General features: G+C 36.9%; 1 protein-coding gene across 6 annotated transcripts; it reads left to right on the top strand.

Moving 5' to 3' along the window:
* Window positions 1-1,260: 1,260 nt before the first annotated feature.
* LOC119830838 (protein abrupt-like) lies at window positions 1,261-15,956 on the top strand. 6 transcript variants are annotated; one of them, XM_038354014.1, is made up of 14 exons: window positions 1,261-1,387; window positions 1,926-2,125; window positions 5,786-5,937; window positions 6,210-6,325; window positions 6,820-6,961; window positions 7,419-7,582; window positions 8,851-8,980; window positions 9,187-9,346; window positions 9,500-9,544; window positions 12,960-13,101; window positions 13,241-13,378; window positions 13,501-13,697; window positions 13,778-13,963; window positions 14,048-15,956. In XM_038354014.1, exons 2-14 carry the CDS (start codon window positions 2,110-2,112, stop codon window positions 14,464-14,466), a joined length of 2,007 nt encoding a protein of 668 aa, XP_038209942.1. In that variant the 5' UTR covers window positions 1,261-1,387; window positions 1,926-2,109; the 3' UTR covers window positions 14,467-15,956. The 6 variants fall into 6 exon arrangements, with proteins under 6 accessions (XP_038209942.1, XP_038209925.1, XP_038209958.1 ...); XM_038353997.1 differs by having other exon boundaries at window positions 5,774-5,937; XM_038354006.1 differs by lacking the exon at window positions 1,261-1,387 and adding an exon at window positions 1,485-1,711 and having other exon boundaries at window positions 5,774-5,937.
* Window positions 15,957-15,972: the final 16 nt, after the last annotated feature.

Raw genomic sequence — 15,972 nt, 5'->3', positions numbered from 1 at the left:
AAAATGCATAATGACAAGAAAGCGTTTTAAATTTTACGTCAATTTCACTTTGAACTTTGCCTACTATTTGTAATATAAAAAAGTGTATCGTGATATAAAAATGTATATTTATTTCTTCAATTGTTTTGTTAATAACTGTCTATTCTATTCCTATTGCTATATATAAACAAAAATTAAATAACTGTTTAATTTACTGAACAGTAACCATTGCCTTATTTCTATTTTTTTTTTATAAGTTTAATTACACTTTAAAATATTTCAAATGGAAAACATATTTATCCATGTAATAGAAAACATCCAACAGAAGAAACGATAGCAACAAGTTATATCGCATATTTCTCGCAAATCACACGCAAAAACATAAGACACAACAAAATTACAATATAGACGACGCATGTCGAATTTCAGAGCGTCATCTAATGCCGGTCACTCACACATACACGAATACGCAAACTCACAACTGTAAATTTGCAAATGATTTTATCTTGGATTCAAACATTCGTAAATTGCGCTAATGTGTTTAGGATAGTAAATGTGCGTCTCCTACGAATATTTGGTGACGCTTTATGATAACATAACATGGTGAATAAATAATATTCCTGCATCACACTTCTACAAAAAAAAATCGCATAAATTATGGTAGGTGCGCATTACAATAACATTTAGTTTATACATATTTATACATTGTTTATTTTAAGGAAAAAAAAAACATTACACTATTAGTTATTGTCCGCGAATGTGATGCGAAAATCCCTGGTATTTCTCGTCATTTATATTAGGGAGGATAAAATAGATAAATTTATATTCTAGTACAGATGGGACATGAACCAAAGGCATCGTTTAGATCGAGCAAAATAACATATAATTATTTTGCTCAATGACGCATTTAGTTCATGTCACCGTGCTCATAAATAGAAAAAAGAGAAGTACTTGAAAAATACTTGATGGAAAGACTCTAGATAGAGTGCGATTCAAATAATATATATTATCTATATCTATAGAAAGCGCTTCAGCGAAATGGACTCGCATGGAGCATCGCATGCAACCCCGTTGTGTATCACTCGCAGACGTTCACAGTTCACGTCATCCATAACGCAATCGATTTCTATGCACGGCGTGCGTCAGTGCTTTTTGCATAGCGGTGTCAAGTCTGACACCCTGCCGCCGCGAGCTTCCGTGCATGTGTCCGGCTCGCGGGGCGTGTGGGCGTGCAGGCTGCACCGCCCCCGCTCCCCCCCGACACCCCCGCACTACCCCCCCTGTTTATTCTCAGCCGAGTGGCGGGGAGACAGTCGCCCGCGTGACGCGCTACGGATCGCACGCGCGTACATCACACAAACGAGCACGGCGAACGGTGCATTCAATACCGGACACCCGAAAAAAAATTGTACGAATCCCAAATTATTTTTACACACAATTATAATCGCGTTAAAATCACTGTTCGGCTCAAAAGCGACGGTATTGCGGAAAATGCATTTCCCGGGTGCAAAGCGCAGGCGATAGAGCGGGCGGGGAGGGTGCAAGCGATGATGGACACCGTATTGATTTCTATCTGCCCGCTCCTCCCTTATTGTCGCGATGCAGGGCCAGACATCGATCGTTGCACCGGCCCTAAATTAACACCCCGCGGTCGCGCTCGCTATCACCCCCGATACGTTCTCAAACGAGCAATAGTGTTGTGTTAATTGTCATTAACCTCACGTGAGCAGAGGTACATGCGTAAATGATCGACACAATTATATATTAATTGATCGTTTCGAATATTAAACTCGAACAATTATCTAAATTACTAGACGATTATATAAATGACGCAACGTTACAAATTTCGTATTTAATCGTAAAGTGCATACGTAAATATTAGTTGGTAAATAATACCGTCGCTTTTGCCCTTCGCCGATCGCGTTTTGACCACAGATATTTTGCAGGGCGATAACAATACTCGGCAACTGGAGCTTTAAGCGTGTTTCACGCACCTGATTTTCGGGCAAGAAGTGAGAAAAAGGCATTAAAGTGGCGACGTTGGGCGCGCGCGTGGAATGCGCAGGAGTGGATTTATTTAATTCGCGGCCACGCACAGACTCCGCCGTGTCTCCTTCGGAACACCCGGCCATGGCGACCGAAACCGGTGAGTACATGCACAATTATTTTATTGAAATGTGACATTATTCATATAATACCATTGGTTGATCGTTGTGTCTATTTAAGTCCATTTATCGTAATTTATGTTATCTTAAAACATTTAAAAATAAGCAATATTCTACAAGATCATGAAAATAAATTCCACAAATATCGTCATAGCTAAATAAATTATCTGTAAAAACGAAAAAAAAACTGTAATGTTCACGCGACGTAACCCACAAATCTCCGTATTATTTTGATTCCAATTATTTCACGTAGTTACAATTCCGTCATTCGTGTGTATTTCACACTTCTAGTATAACTGAAAATAAACGTTTACGCCCTTTCTATTAATCTTATGTCTCGGTGTTTATTTTGAAAGCGTTCATATAATTTAGGTACAGGTACGTCACAACATAATATTGCCAGATAATGCTATCTACGAGATTTTGAATGCGTACTATGTATTTATTGTAAAATAAAAATATCGAATTAATCTAACCCGAAAAAATGCATTTTATAAAATTATTGTGATAATATGTAAATATGTAAAATTTATTTATGCGTAAGGAGTTTAATGAATTGATTTAATTAATTTATGAATGTCAAATGTGTGAGATATATTTTCGCAATTTGAATTTATATGTAACGATATTCATAAAATATCCTAAAATATGTTCAGAACTCTTAAAAGTAACAACAATCTTTTTTGAACGACATCAATAAATTTTAATGTGCTCGAAAATGCTAATACAAGCCGAGGACTTATTTTTATCTTACAAATTTTGCTTAGAAATCGCGCATTACCAATTTAAAGTACCGAATTGAGACAAAAATTTTCATCTCTAAAAAAGCTACATCGTGATCTCAGTCAAGCTAAGCTAACGTACCTATCTATTACCTGCATTTATTACTGATATATCGATAAAATTTTAATAACATACAAATTTCAATAAACATAAGATAACCTATGATAGGTAATGCAAATGTGACAGACATTTTTATTTTTTCCCATTTTAAAAACATTTTTTTTGATTTAACGAACCAAAGAGGTTTATTTTCATACATTTTAGACAACCGTACAATGTTTTCATTGAAATTGAACGTTTTTAGAAAAATTCCCGCAAAAGTAATTAGGTACGGTTCAGAATATTCGCTGCGATGCTACAATGAGTCACGATAGCAGTTTCGTTAATCGCCAATACGAAAGCTTATAACAAAACAAGATTAAGGAATTGCGCAATTTACAAATCTTCATGAGTAATAACATAATGTTATTTCGTATATATAATGTGTTAATTTGCTTCGAGGTCAATTGAATATAATCTTTTAAAAATTATTATTCAGTTTTTATTCTATTTATTTCGAACGTAATACAAATAAATATACAATCAATGCAACAGCTTTCATAGAATTTCAAGAACTTATCGCGGAATTGCGCTGTACAAAAAACAACAACCAAAAGTATCTGACGCTACTAAAGTGCAAAATTATTAATAATAAGCCAACAAATAACACTCAATTTTCAAATAGAAATATAACTTTAATCAAACATTTAAAAATTGTACGTTAACGTGCGTAAAAACGAATTATATACCTCAGTTGTTTACCAACAAGCGATCACAGTGCCGTACGTATGAGTGGCTTGATATGATCACTCCCGCCCCCCACAGGACACCCCCAGGATCGGGGTGGCACCCCCTTCCATCCGAAACATGTAGCTATAAAATATTATTTGGCTATTTTAGCGGAACATTGTTTATATTAATTATCATATTTATTTTAGTATAAATGAATGTAAATTGTCAGTTGTGAGGATCTTCATAATTACATACATTCGTATTGTAATAAATATGTTCAAATGGGTATTTAATATTGGTCGATTGTGAAATAAAATGGAACAGTAACCACGATATAAATTAATTTTTGCTTTAGCAATAGACACCTATGTTGAATTCGAATGTTTACAACATATAAAAATCAAAATAAACTGCAATAAAATGAATAAATCTGGCAAAGCAATTATTCAATTAGATAACGGTAAACATTAACAAACTAGGTATATACCTGAAGAATTTTGCTTAATTATTGTAATTAATTTCGCATGAAATTTGAATAAAATCAAAATTCTTTACAATTCTTGGTAACATTAAACGTAATTGCAATTTAGATAATTGGCTTATAAACAATCTATTCATCAAACCCGCACTTGATCAGCGTGGTGCATTGTAGATTGAACTTCAGATTACTAGATAATTACAACGCCCTGAACCCTCATAGGACGCCTGTGTCCCTGCAGTAGGACACATTATGAACTGATGATGATGATGAAACAATCCGTATCATGCATATCAATTTAACCATTTATCTGTAATGTTGTAAAAACACATTCTTTTTTGTGAATAATGCATCTAGCAAGGCGCGTCGCTCGGCGTGGCGCCCTCTGCCCTCTGAAATCCTCCAGGATTAGAGGTGAACGGTCGGACAGTGGAATGTAGTCAACCACATTGTTTTGAATATTTTCGCATAATTAAATATAAACTAGCTAGTTTGTTTTGCACAAATTTTAATAATTATTTTGTGCAAAACTTAACATAAATATTCGTTATTTACCATTTATGGCTTATGTATTTTTGTATAGCATTACGCAGATAATAAAATAAATATCTCTTTATCCAATTATGCTTTGTACCTACATATCTTTACATTCCTGTATCTCGTTGGTATTTTTTTCCTGTTGTGAGATGAGATGAGGAAGAACATTTTGCCTCAAGACGTTTCCAAGGCTTGCTTTTATTTATATTTATAGTATTAGATATGGAATTTCTAAACATTTTTTCATTAGTGATCACAATTTTGCGATGTGTCCGAATGGCAGCAACTATTTCTTCAAAACTTAAAAAAAACACCAGCATTTTCTTAATTCAAAATATGATATATATTTTCGAAATCCTTATTTAATTTGTAATATATGGCAATAACAATGTCTATAATGCCGCTTCCCGCCGCCTCCCGCTAAGTTGACAATTTTAAAGTCAGTTCCACAATTTTATTCGACATTTCGCATGGTCATGAATAAAATAACATACGTAATTGCACAGCTGGCCGACAGTCTTTTATTTTAAAGTCAATGCGGTTTATCGTCGAATTAAAAATCAATAACTTTCCTCTTAAAAACTGTTTGACTCTGCGCTTTACTTGAGACATAAAAATTGCTTCGCGTTTTTTTATGACAAATAAATCGAAATAATAATTAGTAATGAATCACACTTTAATGTAGAGCCTTTTTCATACGAATTTATGAGTCAGTTCGACCAAATACGTTAATTCCCACTTACATAAGCTCAAGTTTAAATTATTGTCATACTTCACAGAATAAGCATATAAAATTAGATAGCACATGTAACCTTTCCTTATTTATTTCTTAATATGAATTTAAAAAACTATTTGTCCTTCGATATTCTATTTGTTATCTATATATAATCGCTTATTTCTGGTACCTAAATACTTATTACTTTTTTATAATTTCACACTGTATTCACCAAACTTTTTAATTATTGTTTTTTATCTAACATGCCAGCTTTTTATCTTTTTATTTTGTTTTTTTTTTATTATTTTTCTTTTGCCAATAAACAAGTCTGCCCTGTAACACTAGTGTGGCACCCAGGCGGCGCCGCGGCCGGTGGCGAACAGCAGTACTCCCTGCGGTGGAACGATTTCCACTCGGCGATCGTGTCCTCCTTCAGGCGGCTGAGGGACGAGGAGGACTTCGTGGACGTCACGCTCGCTTGCGCAGGCGCCACTTTCACAGCTCATAAGGTGAGTAATTTTTTATGCTTGTAATACAATTTTTTATTAGACAACCGATATTGTAGCTTATACATATTCTTTGTTTTCTAAAAACGTGAACGATAAAAAAAATCAGGTGTGGATTGATTTATGATTATAATACTAATATTATTATAAGGTACTATCGCTTTTTATACTAAAGAAATACTATGATTAAAATCATGGATTATTGCATCATGACAAAAGTACCCGTCTACCTTCGCACACCTACAAAGTACAAACCTACCCTTAATTCAACACAGGTGGTATTATCAGCATGCAGCCCCTATTTCCGAAGATTATTGAAGGCAAATCCGTGTCAACACCCCATTGTTATATTGCGAGATGTGCACGACAAAGACATGGAGAGTCTACTGAGGTAAGTGATTTTCGCGGTCTTTTTTATCTGTGTTAGGCTTATTTTTATGTTTATCTGTGGTACAAAAAATATTCACACTAAACGCTAAGTAAAACAGAAGAACGAACCTTAATGCAATATGCATTAAGGTTCGTTCTTAAAGACAATATTTGTAGTTCATGTTCAAACCAAAATTTTTATTATAATTTTCTATGTAATAAATTTCAAAAAAGTTATTTACATTCATATAATAGTTAAAATGTATGTATGCAGTATTTGTCATATTGATTATATAAAATAGATATGTATATTTATTTACAAAATGTAGAAGCAATGGTGCCAAAATTAAAAATATAAACAGATATTTACATACGCATAGGAACTTAAACCACGACTTGTATTTTCGTCTTTACTAGCACTTCCGTCTTTTTAATCATAGTTAAACGACACAACTGTAAACCTAAAGGCTTCACTTCCACATTTCTCACTGTTCCCAATTCCCTTCCACCATCCAGGTTCATGTACCAAGGCGAGGTCCACATCGGCCAGGAGCAGCTAAAGGAGTTCCTCAGGGCCGCTCAGCTGCTCCAAGTGAGAGGGCTCACTGATGTCCCTCCCCCCGCGCCCCTCACCACACTCGACCAGAAGGCCTCTCCAGTGAGTAATTGAGGCGTGATCGATTTTGTTTCAATGATATTGAATTGGTGTTTTAGGGTTGTGAAATAATAATAAAATAGCATAATGGGTATATGTGTAATAATATTGTAGGATATTTTTTTATTGAGTTAATATATTCAACTCAATTCATAATTAATATTGTTTCACTTTAACTACTATGTGTAATTTAGGCATTAGGGTATTAAATGTTCATATTCATTTGAAATATGTACAAATATAGTTAAAACAAATACAAATGGGTCGAAAACTGTGTCTAATTAAGTTGACAATATCATTTTCGATATACATTCATTTGATAATATTTAGGAACCCACGGTTAAATTATATTTATGAAAATACCAATAAAAAATCGCAAGATATATGAGAATTCATCCCTAACCACTAGCAAATTGAACCCTAACAGCGCTATTAATAAGATCTATTATCCCCCGCGCAGTCCGCGTCATCCTGGACGGAGACCGGCAGCGCGGCGTCGCGGGAGGGGCGCGACTCGCAGCGCGAGGGCAGGCGCGCGCGCCGCCCGGACGAGGGCGCCGCGAGCACGCCGCCGCCCAAGCGGGCGCGATCCTCTGACCTGTACCAGGCGCAGATGAAAACCAGGTGAATATAGTTTTATAGTTTCACTGGCTTTCTACCTGCGTGATCACCGTGAAATTGCGACTTGTAAGAATGACAAACAAATAAGCTTTTTTTAAATTTCCTACATGTAATTAACTTTTTTATAAATGAAATACAATACATTCATTTAAATAATTTCCTACATATTATAGCGATGATGTGATTCGAATTAATTCAGTGCTCATATACACTGGAAATCAAATTCATCGATGGTATCGCTAAAAGACTATAGTAAACTAGTTTAAGATCCATATCATAATGGTAAGCAAATGACCACCATTAAACATTTCATTACATTAAAAACGTTACGATTATTAGTTACCATCAAAATACATAATTAACAGTATTTCACCGCGAACTAGTTTGCTAAATTTAAATTAATAAACCATCCTAAAATAACAGACCAATGAAAATAATCGTTATGTATCTAAAAAATATTCATAAATGTGACCAATTTAATCGACATTCATTTAAAATATATGAACGATATCGAATGTACATCTTCCGTAAAGTGGCTAACTTATTCACGAATACCAACTGGCGCCCTACTTTCTCTAAGCAATAATTATAAATAAGACCCATATTACGAACATTAGTTTCACGATGACAAGCGAAGCCATAATTTCCGCTATATACAATCATTAACATTTAAATAGGAAAACCATAAAAAATCCAACGAATTTAATACCAATGGTAACGTCGCCACAACGGTTCTGTAATTGTTAATGACCATATGGGGGTCTAGAAATTTATATTCAAATTAGTAATACCATATCGATGGCAAAATTTCCCTCCCACAATGTGTTCGATTTTAGCGTGGTATTGACTTATTGTGTTACTGTTTGAAGCGTAGTCATGTCGAGCTTAATCTACTAGTGGTGTACCATCACTACCCACGAGTTTTGTTTGTTTATACCCATATGATAGCTTACTGTGTTCTTTTTGCGCGAGCATTGCGCGTTTTGGAATGCAACACTTTCCGGTTTTATAAGCTCTCTTTATTTCTGAATGGTGATTCAAACGAAGAGCTATGAATTTTAGATGTAGTTTTACATATCTTAATTAACAGATGTATTGGATAACTTTTGTGAAAATAAATAGATGATTTTATTTAATAATAATAAATAATAATATCTCGGATTTCTATCTGTACCCTTCGAACGTATGCCTAATAGAACCTGTGGGTCGATGACCATCAAGTAAAAAATATACAAAGGTCGTACTATAGGCAGTTCAATTTATCGGTGTAGGACGGAGCAGCTGTTGGCAGCGCAAGGCAGTCCCGAAAGGATGGGCACCAATGGACACGACCTGGCTCTTTTCAGCCACGCCCTGGAAAATGTGCAGAATCCACACTTGTCTAACGTTTCTAATAATATGGTCAGTATTCTTTGGAAGTGACGTTAATAAATAATTCTGATGCCTGACAAATATATTGTTTTCTTTCTTACATTATTAATTCAATTCATTTTAACGTCATTTAGAGTAGAAATTGTATTTGATGTTATATTAGAATTTTATATCAGATATGACAGATTATATAGCTTTACAGTTTATATACAAAGTTAAAAAAGTTGGTTCCTCAGTCAGGGGATGGTGAGGAGTCTTCATCGGATGCAGGAGCAAGTGACACTGAGGGTGACAACAGGACCAAACAGGAGCCAGTAGACTACGACGACCCAGCGACCATGGCGAACACCAACGGAGCCCTACCGCACAACTTCCCTGGATTGCTGAATTTACCCGGTAATTTTTAGAAAGAAAAAAATTAGTTACACCACATTGAGTTGAGCACTTAGTACTAGTATTTTTTGTACGTAAATGATGTATTTAGTTGAAATTCGTGTTTGATTATTTCGTATTGAGTCAGGAAAGTCATTCCAGTTTTTTATATTCTAGGATTTCCCGGACTTCCGGGCCCATCAGGAATTCCAGATAATTTCGGTGAGTTGACAACCTTATTGCACTAATATACCTAAAATAATAATGACGCAGTAATGATAATGACACCTCGATATAAATGCAATTAGATCTTACCAGAAATACTTCCATTTACACGTTCCGATAGCGACCAGCATTCGTCAATTAAACGTCATTAATTATACATTACTGAGTCATGTACTGCACGTCGAATAGCACTAACAATTAAAACAATAAATAGGTCAGCCGTCTTGACTCAATAACTTAGATATTTTGAAAGCGTAAGATAGGGATTAGCGACAATGGAAGTTAGAGCCGCATCCGTAACTGTTAGCCATAAGTAGCTAGGACGAGAGAATTGAACGCGTGCTCCGTCTGCCCCAGGAGCGACCTGGCCGGGCGGCGGCGACGGCAAGCCCAAGGACGAGCGCTTCGCGTACGGCGCCAACTTCGCTAACGGTGAGCCGAGCAAGCCCGCCTGCCCCGAGTGCGGCAAGCTCTACAGCAACAATAGCAACCTCAAGCAGCACATTCTGAACGTGCACGCCGCGCGCGAGCTCTCGCACCCCTGCCCCGTCTGCGGCAAGGGCTTCAAGACGCGCCAGTATATGCAAATACACATGAACTCCATACACGGCGTCAAACAGAGGAGGCGCGATCCCGCCCCGTCCGCAGATCTCGATCGATACACTCACAATAGCGTATAAATGTACTTTCGGATTTTTAACCGCCGCCTCTGTGTTACAGGGGCGGCTCTCGCGGGCGGGGCGGCGATGGGCTACCGGCCGCAGTGTCCGCTCTGCGGCCGGGTCTACTCCTCCACGTCGAACCTGCGCCAGCATATGCTCAATGTGCACTCGCAGACCGACCGCGACCAGTGGTTCCCATGCCAGCACTGCGGCAAGAAGTGCAAAACGAAGCACTATCTCATCAACCACCAGCTCCAAGCGCACGGCATCCGCCAGCGACAGAACTCTTAGAGCCGGCGCCTCGCCCGTCCCGCGCCCCGCGCCCCGCGCTCGCCGCTCGCTAGTGCCAATGGACTGACGGAACGAGTTAACGATTGGGACTTTTAACCGATATTTTACTGTACTCCATATATATTCATATTTTTAGACCGTTTATTAACGTCGTTAGGGAACGTAGGGTTTATCGTCGGATTTGCCAACCGTTCGACATTCAGTAATATGGTGCTGTCGGCATTGCAGATGCCGCGGCGAGGGACGCGTTGGCAAAGCCGGCGATAAGAGATTGCGAAGGGGGCGAGCGAGGAAACGAGTTACTAAAGTACTTGGAAGGAGATAACACCAAGAGTGCATCGTACGGTGATGATCGCCTACAGTGTCCGTTGTGCTTCATGAATCTGGATTCCTTGGTGATAGCGAGAAGACATATAGAGGCGCATTATCCTCGGGACAGCCCTATCTGCCCCGTCGCATCTTGCTCGAGATATTTCGCGCACCCCAACTCGGTACGCAATCATATGAGGATAAAACACAGGAGACAGTGGGAAAAGATGAAAACGCTAAAATGGAGTTGCGGATGGGCCAACACGTGCTAGTTGAAAAGAGACGCGATTGAAACACGGAAAACGATACGATGTAGCTATTGGAGCTAATCTTGCTAAACGGCTGTGAAAGGGAACTGAGAGTAGGGGCTTTATATGTTACAGAGGAACCCAAATATTGATCTCCACAATGCATTTTCATATTTTGCAGTAATTGTTCGTATGTAAACATTGTATAAAACTGTAGAGTAAATTGACTGAAATTATTTTTGTAGTAGAATAGACTGATACTCTTAAGTAAAACTTAGATGAGCACTGAAACAATTGGTAAAGTATTTACGGTTATCCAGCGGAAAATGAAAAATACATAGTCTGGAATATTCTAAAAATGATTGTTTCAGTGCATTCTAAGGGTTAGTTGTAAAGCGCATTATGACTTGTGATGATCGGTGCCATTGATAGTTTACGAAGAGCAACTAAGAGATTCTTTTTCCTTCCAAATGTCTCTAACTTCCATTGTTGCTTCGATTTCACGTAGACATTTCTTTGTATTTAAGTTCCTAAGATAGTTCATATATCGCGTATTATACTTCTGAACTAAGTCTTCGGAAAACTCGTTTTTATGTATATAATTCGTGGTGGATTCTGGTTGTAAAAATGAATTTGTGTTGTAAACGTATCTATTTTAATTGTAAGTTTTTTTAACATCTTCCATGTCGACTATACAAAGTGCAGTGCAACAGTTTCTCTCAACGCAATATATTCAGATTTTCATTTATAACGTACTTCCTGGCCTAGACCTTTTTTTACTACCACAAGAATTTACATACAAAAGTGCCTGCAATATTATAATAGATCCGAGCAATTGCTGCACTGCAGTTGCTATTATCATATAACTAAGCTTCTATATTTTTGACCATAGATAAGACAATACGAAATAGAATTATGAAAATCAAATGCCTTTTAAAGCAATAGATAAGTATATGTTTAACAACATAGGGTTTATTTTTTAAAGTCCGTTTAGAGCCTTGTAGGCGACGTGCACAATTAAAAACATATCTAGTCAACGTAGGAAAAACTCGAATGATTTATGAAACCTGTATATAAATAAGTGCTTTCCGTTCGCATATATTTTCTGACATATTATATTAGAGCTTAATATTATACGGTTTCAGTTTATAGAGTATATATATTTTTCAATAGAGATTGCATTGTAATACCGGAACTTTTGTGACAGGCAACGCGGGTGACTGTTTCGATTTGGAGGTATTTTTCTAGATTTTCATACACTTATAGTATATCTGACAATACATTCAATGTTTTACAAAATTTTGAACCCTTGGGTAAATGTATGGAATCATGCCTAACTTAATTCATTACAATAACAATAGTGGCTTTAAGAGCAATAATACTGTGGAACATACTAGAATATTTGATCAATCGTAAGTTGATACCTTATCTACTGCAATATACATTTTTTTTAATAAAAAACAATCACCCGCGTTGTTTTTAACTATTAAATATATGCGATAGGAATCAAGTGCATAGATCCGAAGATATATAAAAATCGGTAAAATTTAGCGAGTAGATGAAATTGTTCCTGACGCCTTTGAGGCAATCTTGTATATCGTAAGGAATATAAATATTTTTAAGCGTACAATATTATAAATTAGTCCCAATAACCAAATGTTCAATGTGAGTAACGATTCTAGTTGCGATTGTATTAGTGATATCGTATATACGTAATAATTTAATTTTTACCCAACGAAAATTGTCTGCTTATACGAAACACGAGAATAAAACTACGAAGTAGATACAGTGCATTTTTAATCAAATATTTCTATTCGACTTAATTTAAAAGGTAAGGTTGCTACGTTTTGTAGGATACATTAGCAAACATCTACAAGCAATAATGATTTTTTTTTTATTTAGGTGGTTGTCGTCGCACCCAGGACCTACTTCGCGTGAGAGCTACGGATCCCAGGCCCTGTCCAAAATGTGGAAAAATATATCGATCGGCTCACACTCTACGGACTCATCTCGAAGACAAGCATACCGTCTGCCCTGGTTATAGGTAAATTAAAGAAACTCCCGTCAATCTGAAGTTAAAATAACAAAACAAATAGCTTTTCAGATGTATTTTTTGCTCAATTTATCGCACAAAACTTAAAGGATTACTCCTTGACAACTAATACGTGACTATTTTCTTATAGATGCGTGCTCTGCGGCACAGTAGCGAAATCCAGAAATTCACTACATTCACACATGTCCCGACAACACCGCGGAATCTCGACCAAGGACCTGCCCGTTCTGCAGATGCCTACACGCTTTGATCCAGAACTTGCAAGCCAGTAAGTTGCCTCGCATGAACAACTCGATATAAAATTGTTCGAATTTAGGACGGTGCAACTTTATTGTTCTTTAGATTCAATAGAGAATTCCATCTATATGGAAAATTCCCATTTATTTTCAGATTACTAGCCAAAGCAGGAGTAAAGGTATCCCCAGAACAGCTACGAGCGCGCGCCTCCCCGACCGGACCAAGACGATCTGACATCAAACTGGACGCGAAGTCTGCAGCATCCGAGAGCAGTTCCATTTGTGGAGATAACGACCATGATGATCTCAGTCAATCCAAGTACCAAGACAGCATCCCTGTATCGCCTCCACGTAAGTCACTCTAGAATTTTTCACAATGGTGCAACTTTAGTGTCTGTTGAATTTTCACTAAATTAGACTTTCCATTGCAGATATTAATAACCTGACTAACACGACAATAACTAAAGTGCCGGCAGTTCGAGCAGTTACAGCGAAAACAGTGGAAAATCTTCCGCACGGTCTGACAGGCATGAAGCACGACGACTACCCCCCAGGATTCGGAGGTGGATCTGCTATATTAGACACTTACCTGCAATACATCGGAGAAAACGTTTTTGGTAAGATTTATCAGTGATGATATCTCATTAATATTCTGGACTCATTTTGTTGATAAACCTTTTAAATTATATTTATTATTCCAGGAATGAACCCAGCAAAATTTGCTCAAATGAATGCAATGCACATGGAAAGAAAAACTTATGATGAACCCTCGCCACAGATGGGCTCTCTGCCGCCACCGCCAACCACTCTTGCTCACCAACGTTTCCTAAAGCAAATGCAAAGACAATACACTGAAAACATGGGAAAGCCTGACATCATGCGAGATTCAGAGGAACCACTCGATTTGGGTAAAGAAAGACAGCGGAACGACAGCATCAGCGAAGCCGAAACCGACAGACATGAGATGGAGAAGGATCTTAATAAAGATTATTACACCAAGAGCTATAACGACGAAGACAGAAATAGAATACATAGCTCCGAACAGGACGGAGACAATATGACGGTGCATGATGACGGCGACTTCTCCGAAGAGGAACACAACAAAGCCGCTGCTTCATGAAATGTCCTTAACGACTTTCCGTATTAGTGCATGTAAACTGAGAACAATATTTTTGTTGATGGTTTCAAACGGTGCTTGAGTGTTATGTTACGTCATTAGCCGATGTTTAAACGGTTTTATTGTTGACCCGTGGAATGTCATTGGTGCCATTGCCGATGTAATGTTAATTAAGTTAGGTTATGGAATGGTCTTGCACAAAGTTGACGTGATAATATGGCTATCTGAGTCAAGCGCGTTTCAACTTTCAACCCTTATTCTTTTGGAGTCGGATAAGAAATTGTAGTGACTGTTAGAGCTCAACCTTTACCCGACCAAGATGCCATATGTCACTAGTGTAACCTGAACACGTTAGTTCGAGTCGACTCGCCACTTGTGAGATTGTTTCAGTAGTATACTAATCTAGTGAGTAGTGACTTTGTATTGTATGTAAGGTCCCTGTCACGTAGTAGGGCCTCTTACATAGAAATTCCATCCAACTACCTCAACGTTCGGGCCAATGCGGCGACGATTATAAAATATATATCCACACAAATTGTGAAATTCCATCCATCTACCTCACTTCAATAGATTTTATTTAATATTTTATACAATTTATAGATATAATAACTGTTGTTTTATGCATTTTGCAGATTGCATTTATATATATACTATATAGAGTATATTGTAGGTAAAATATTATGCAAGTCATTAGGTGGTTCTTAGTGCTGCCCGTAGATACGTATATACTAAACGTTTATTTAAAATAGTGAATGCACTCACTAGAGAAACATTAGACTGTGTCACAATAGTAGCGAGTAATACATTACCTTATATTGAATGAGCACACTTATATTTAGTGAACAAATATCTTTGTATACGAACAAACATAACAGAGCTTAACTATACTATACAAGTTTCGTATAAGAGTCGCTTATACGAGTCGAAAATATAATAAATATATGTTTATAGAGTTCTTTACGGGCAAATTCTAAATTGTAACATCTTTTGTCTTGAGACTGAATATTTTTCAAGTTTTTCGAGCGATTCGCGTCAAGTTCAAATATGAATTACATAAAATATATTGAGGTAATGCGTTGTAAATAATGTTTGGTGATATGTAAATTATATGAATATAGAGAAATAGAAACAAAAGCAATAAATAAAGTATACCTTGATGTTGCCTTCTAATGTATGTAAATAGTATGCGGGTAGTTCCAAATGTGTTGGTCTGTGGCTGTCCGGATAACCGTTCGATACTGAGGCGCATGCGCATGAGTGTTTATTTTGTAGTAATAATGTGGGCTGGTTACTTAACAAATACTGTGATTACAATCTCATATTAGCCTTCAATAATTATACATATTTTTTAGAGTACAATGTTATAGTTATTTAGTATAAGTGTATTTGTAAGCGAGTCACAAAATATATTTACTTCCCGAAGTTTAGAATTCACGTTAAGAGAACTTAGAGCAATAGATGGAGCATTTAATCTTTTATATGGGAGATTTTGGAATTTGTCGAGTTGCC

This window comes from Zerene cesonia, chromosome 1 (assembly GCF_012273895.1).
Source record: "Zerene cesonia ecotype Mississippi chromosome 1, Zerene_cesonia_1.1, whole genome shotgun sequence".
Lineage (NCBI taxonomy): Eukaryota > Metazoa > Arthropoda > Insecta > Lepidoptera > Pieridae > Zerene > Zerene cesonia.
This window is presented reverse-complemented; position numbering and strand designations above follow the sequence as displayed.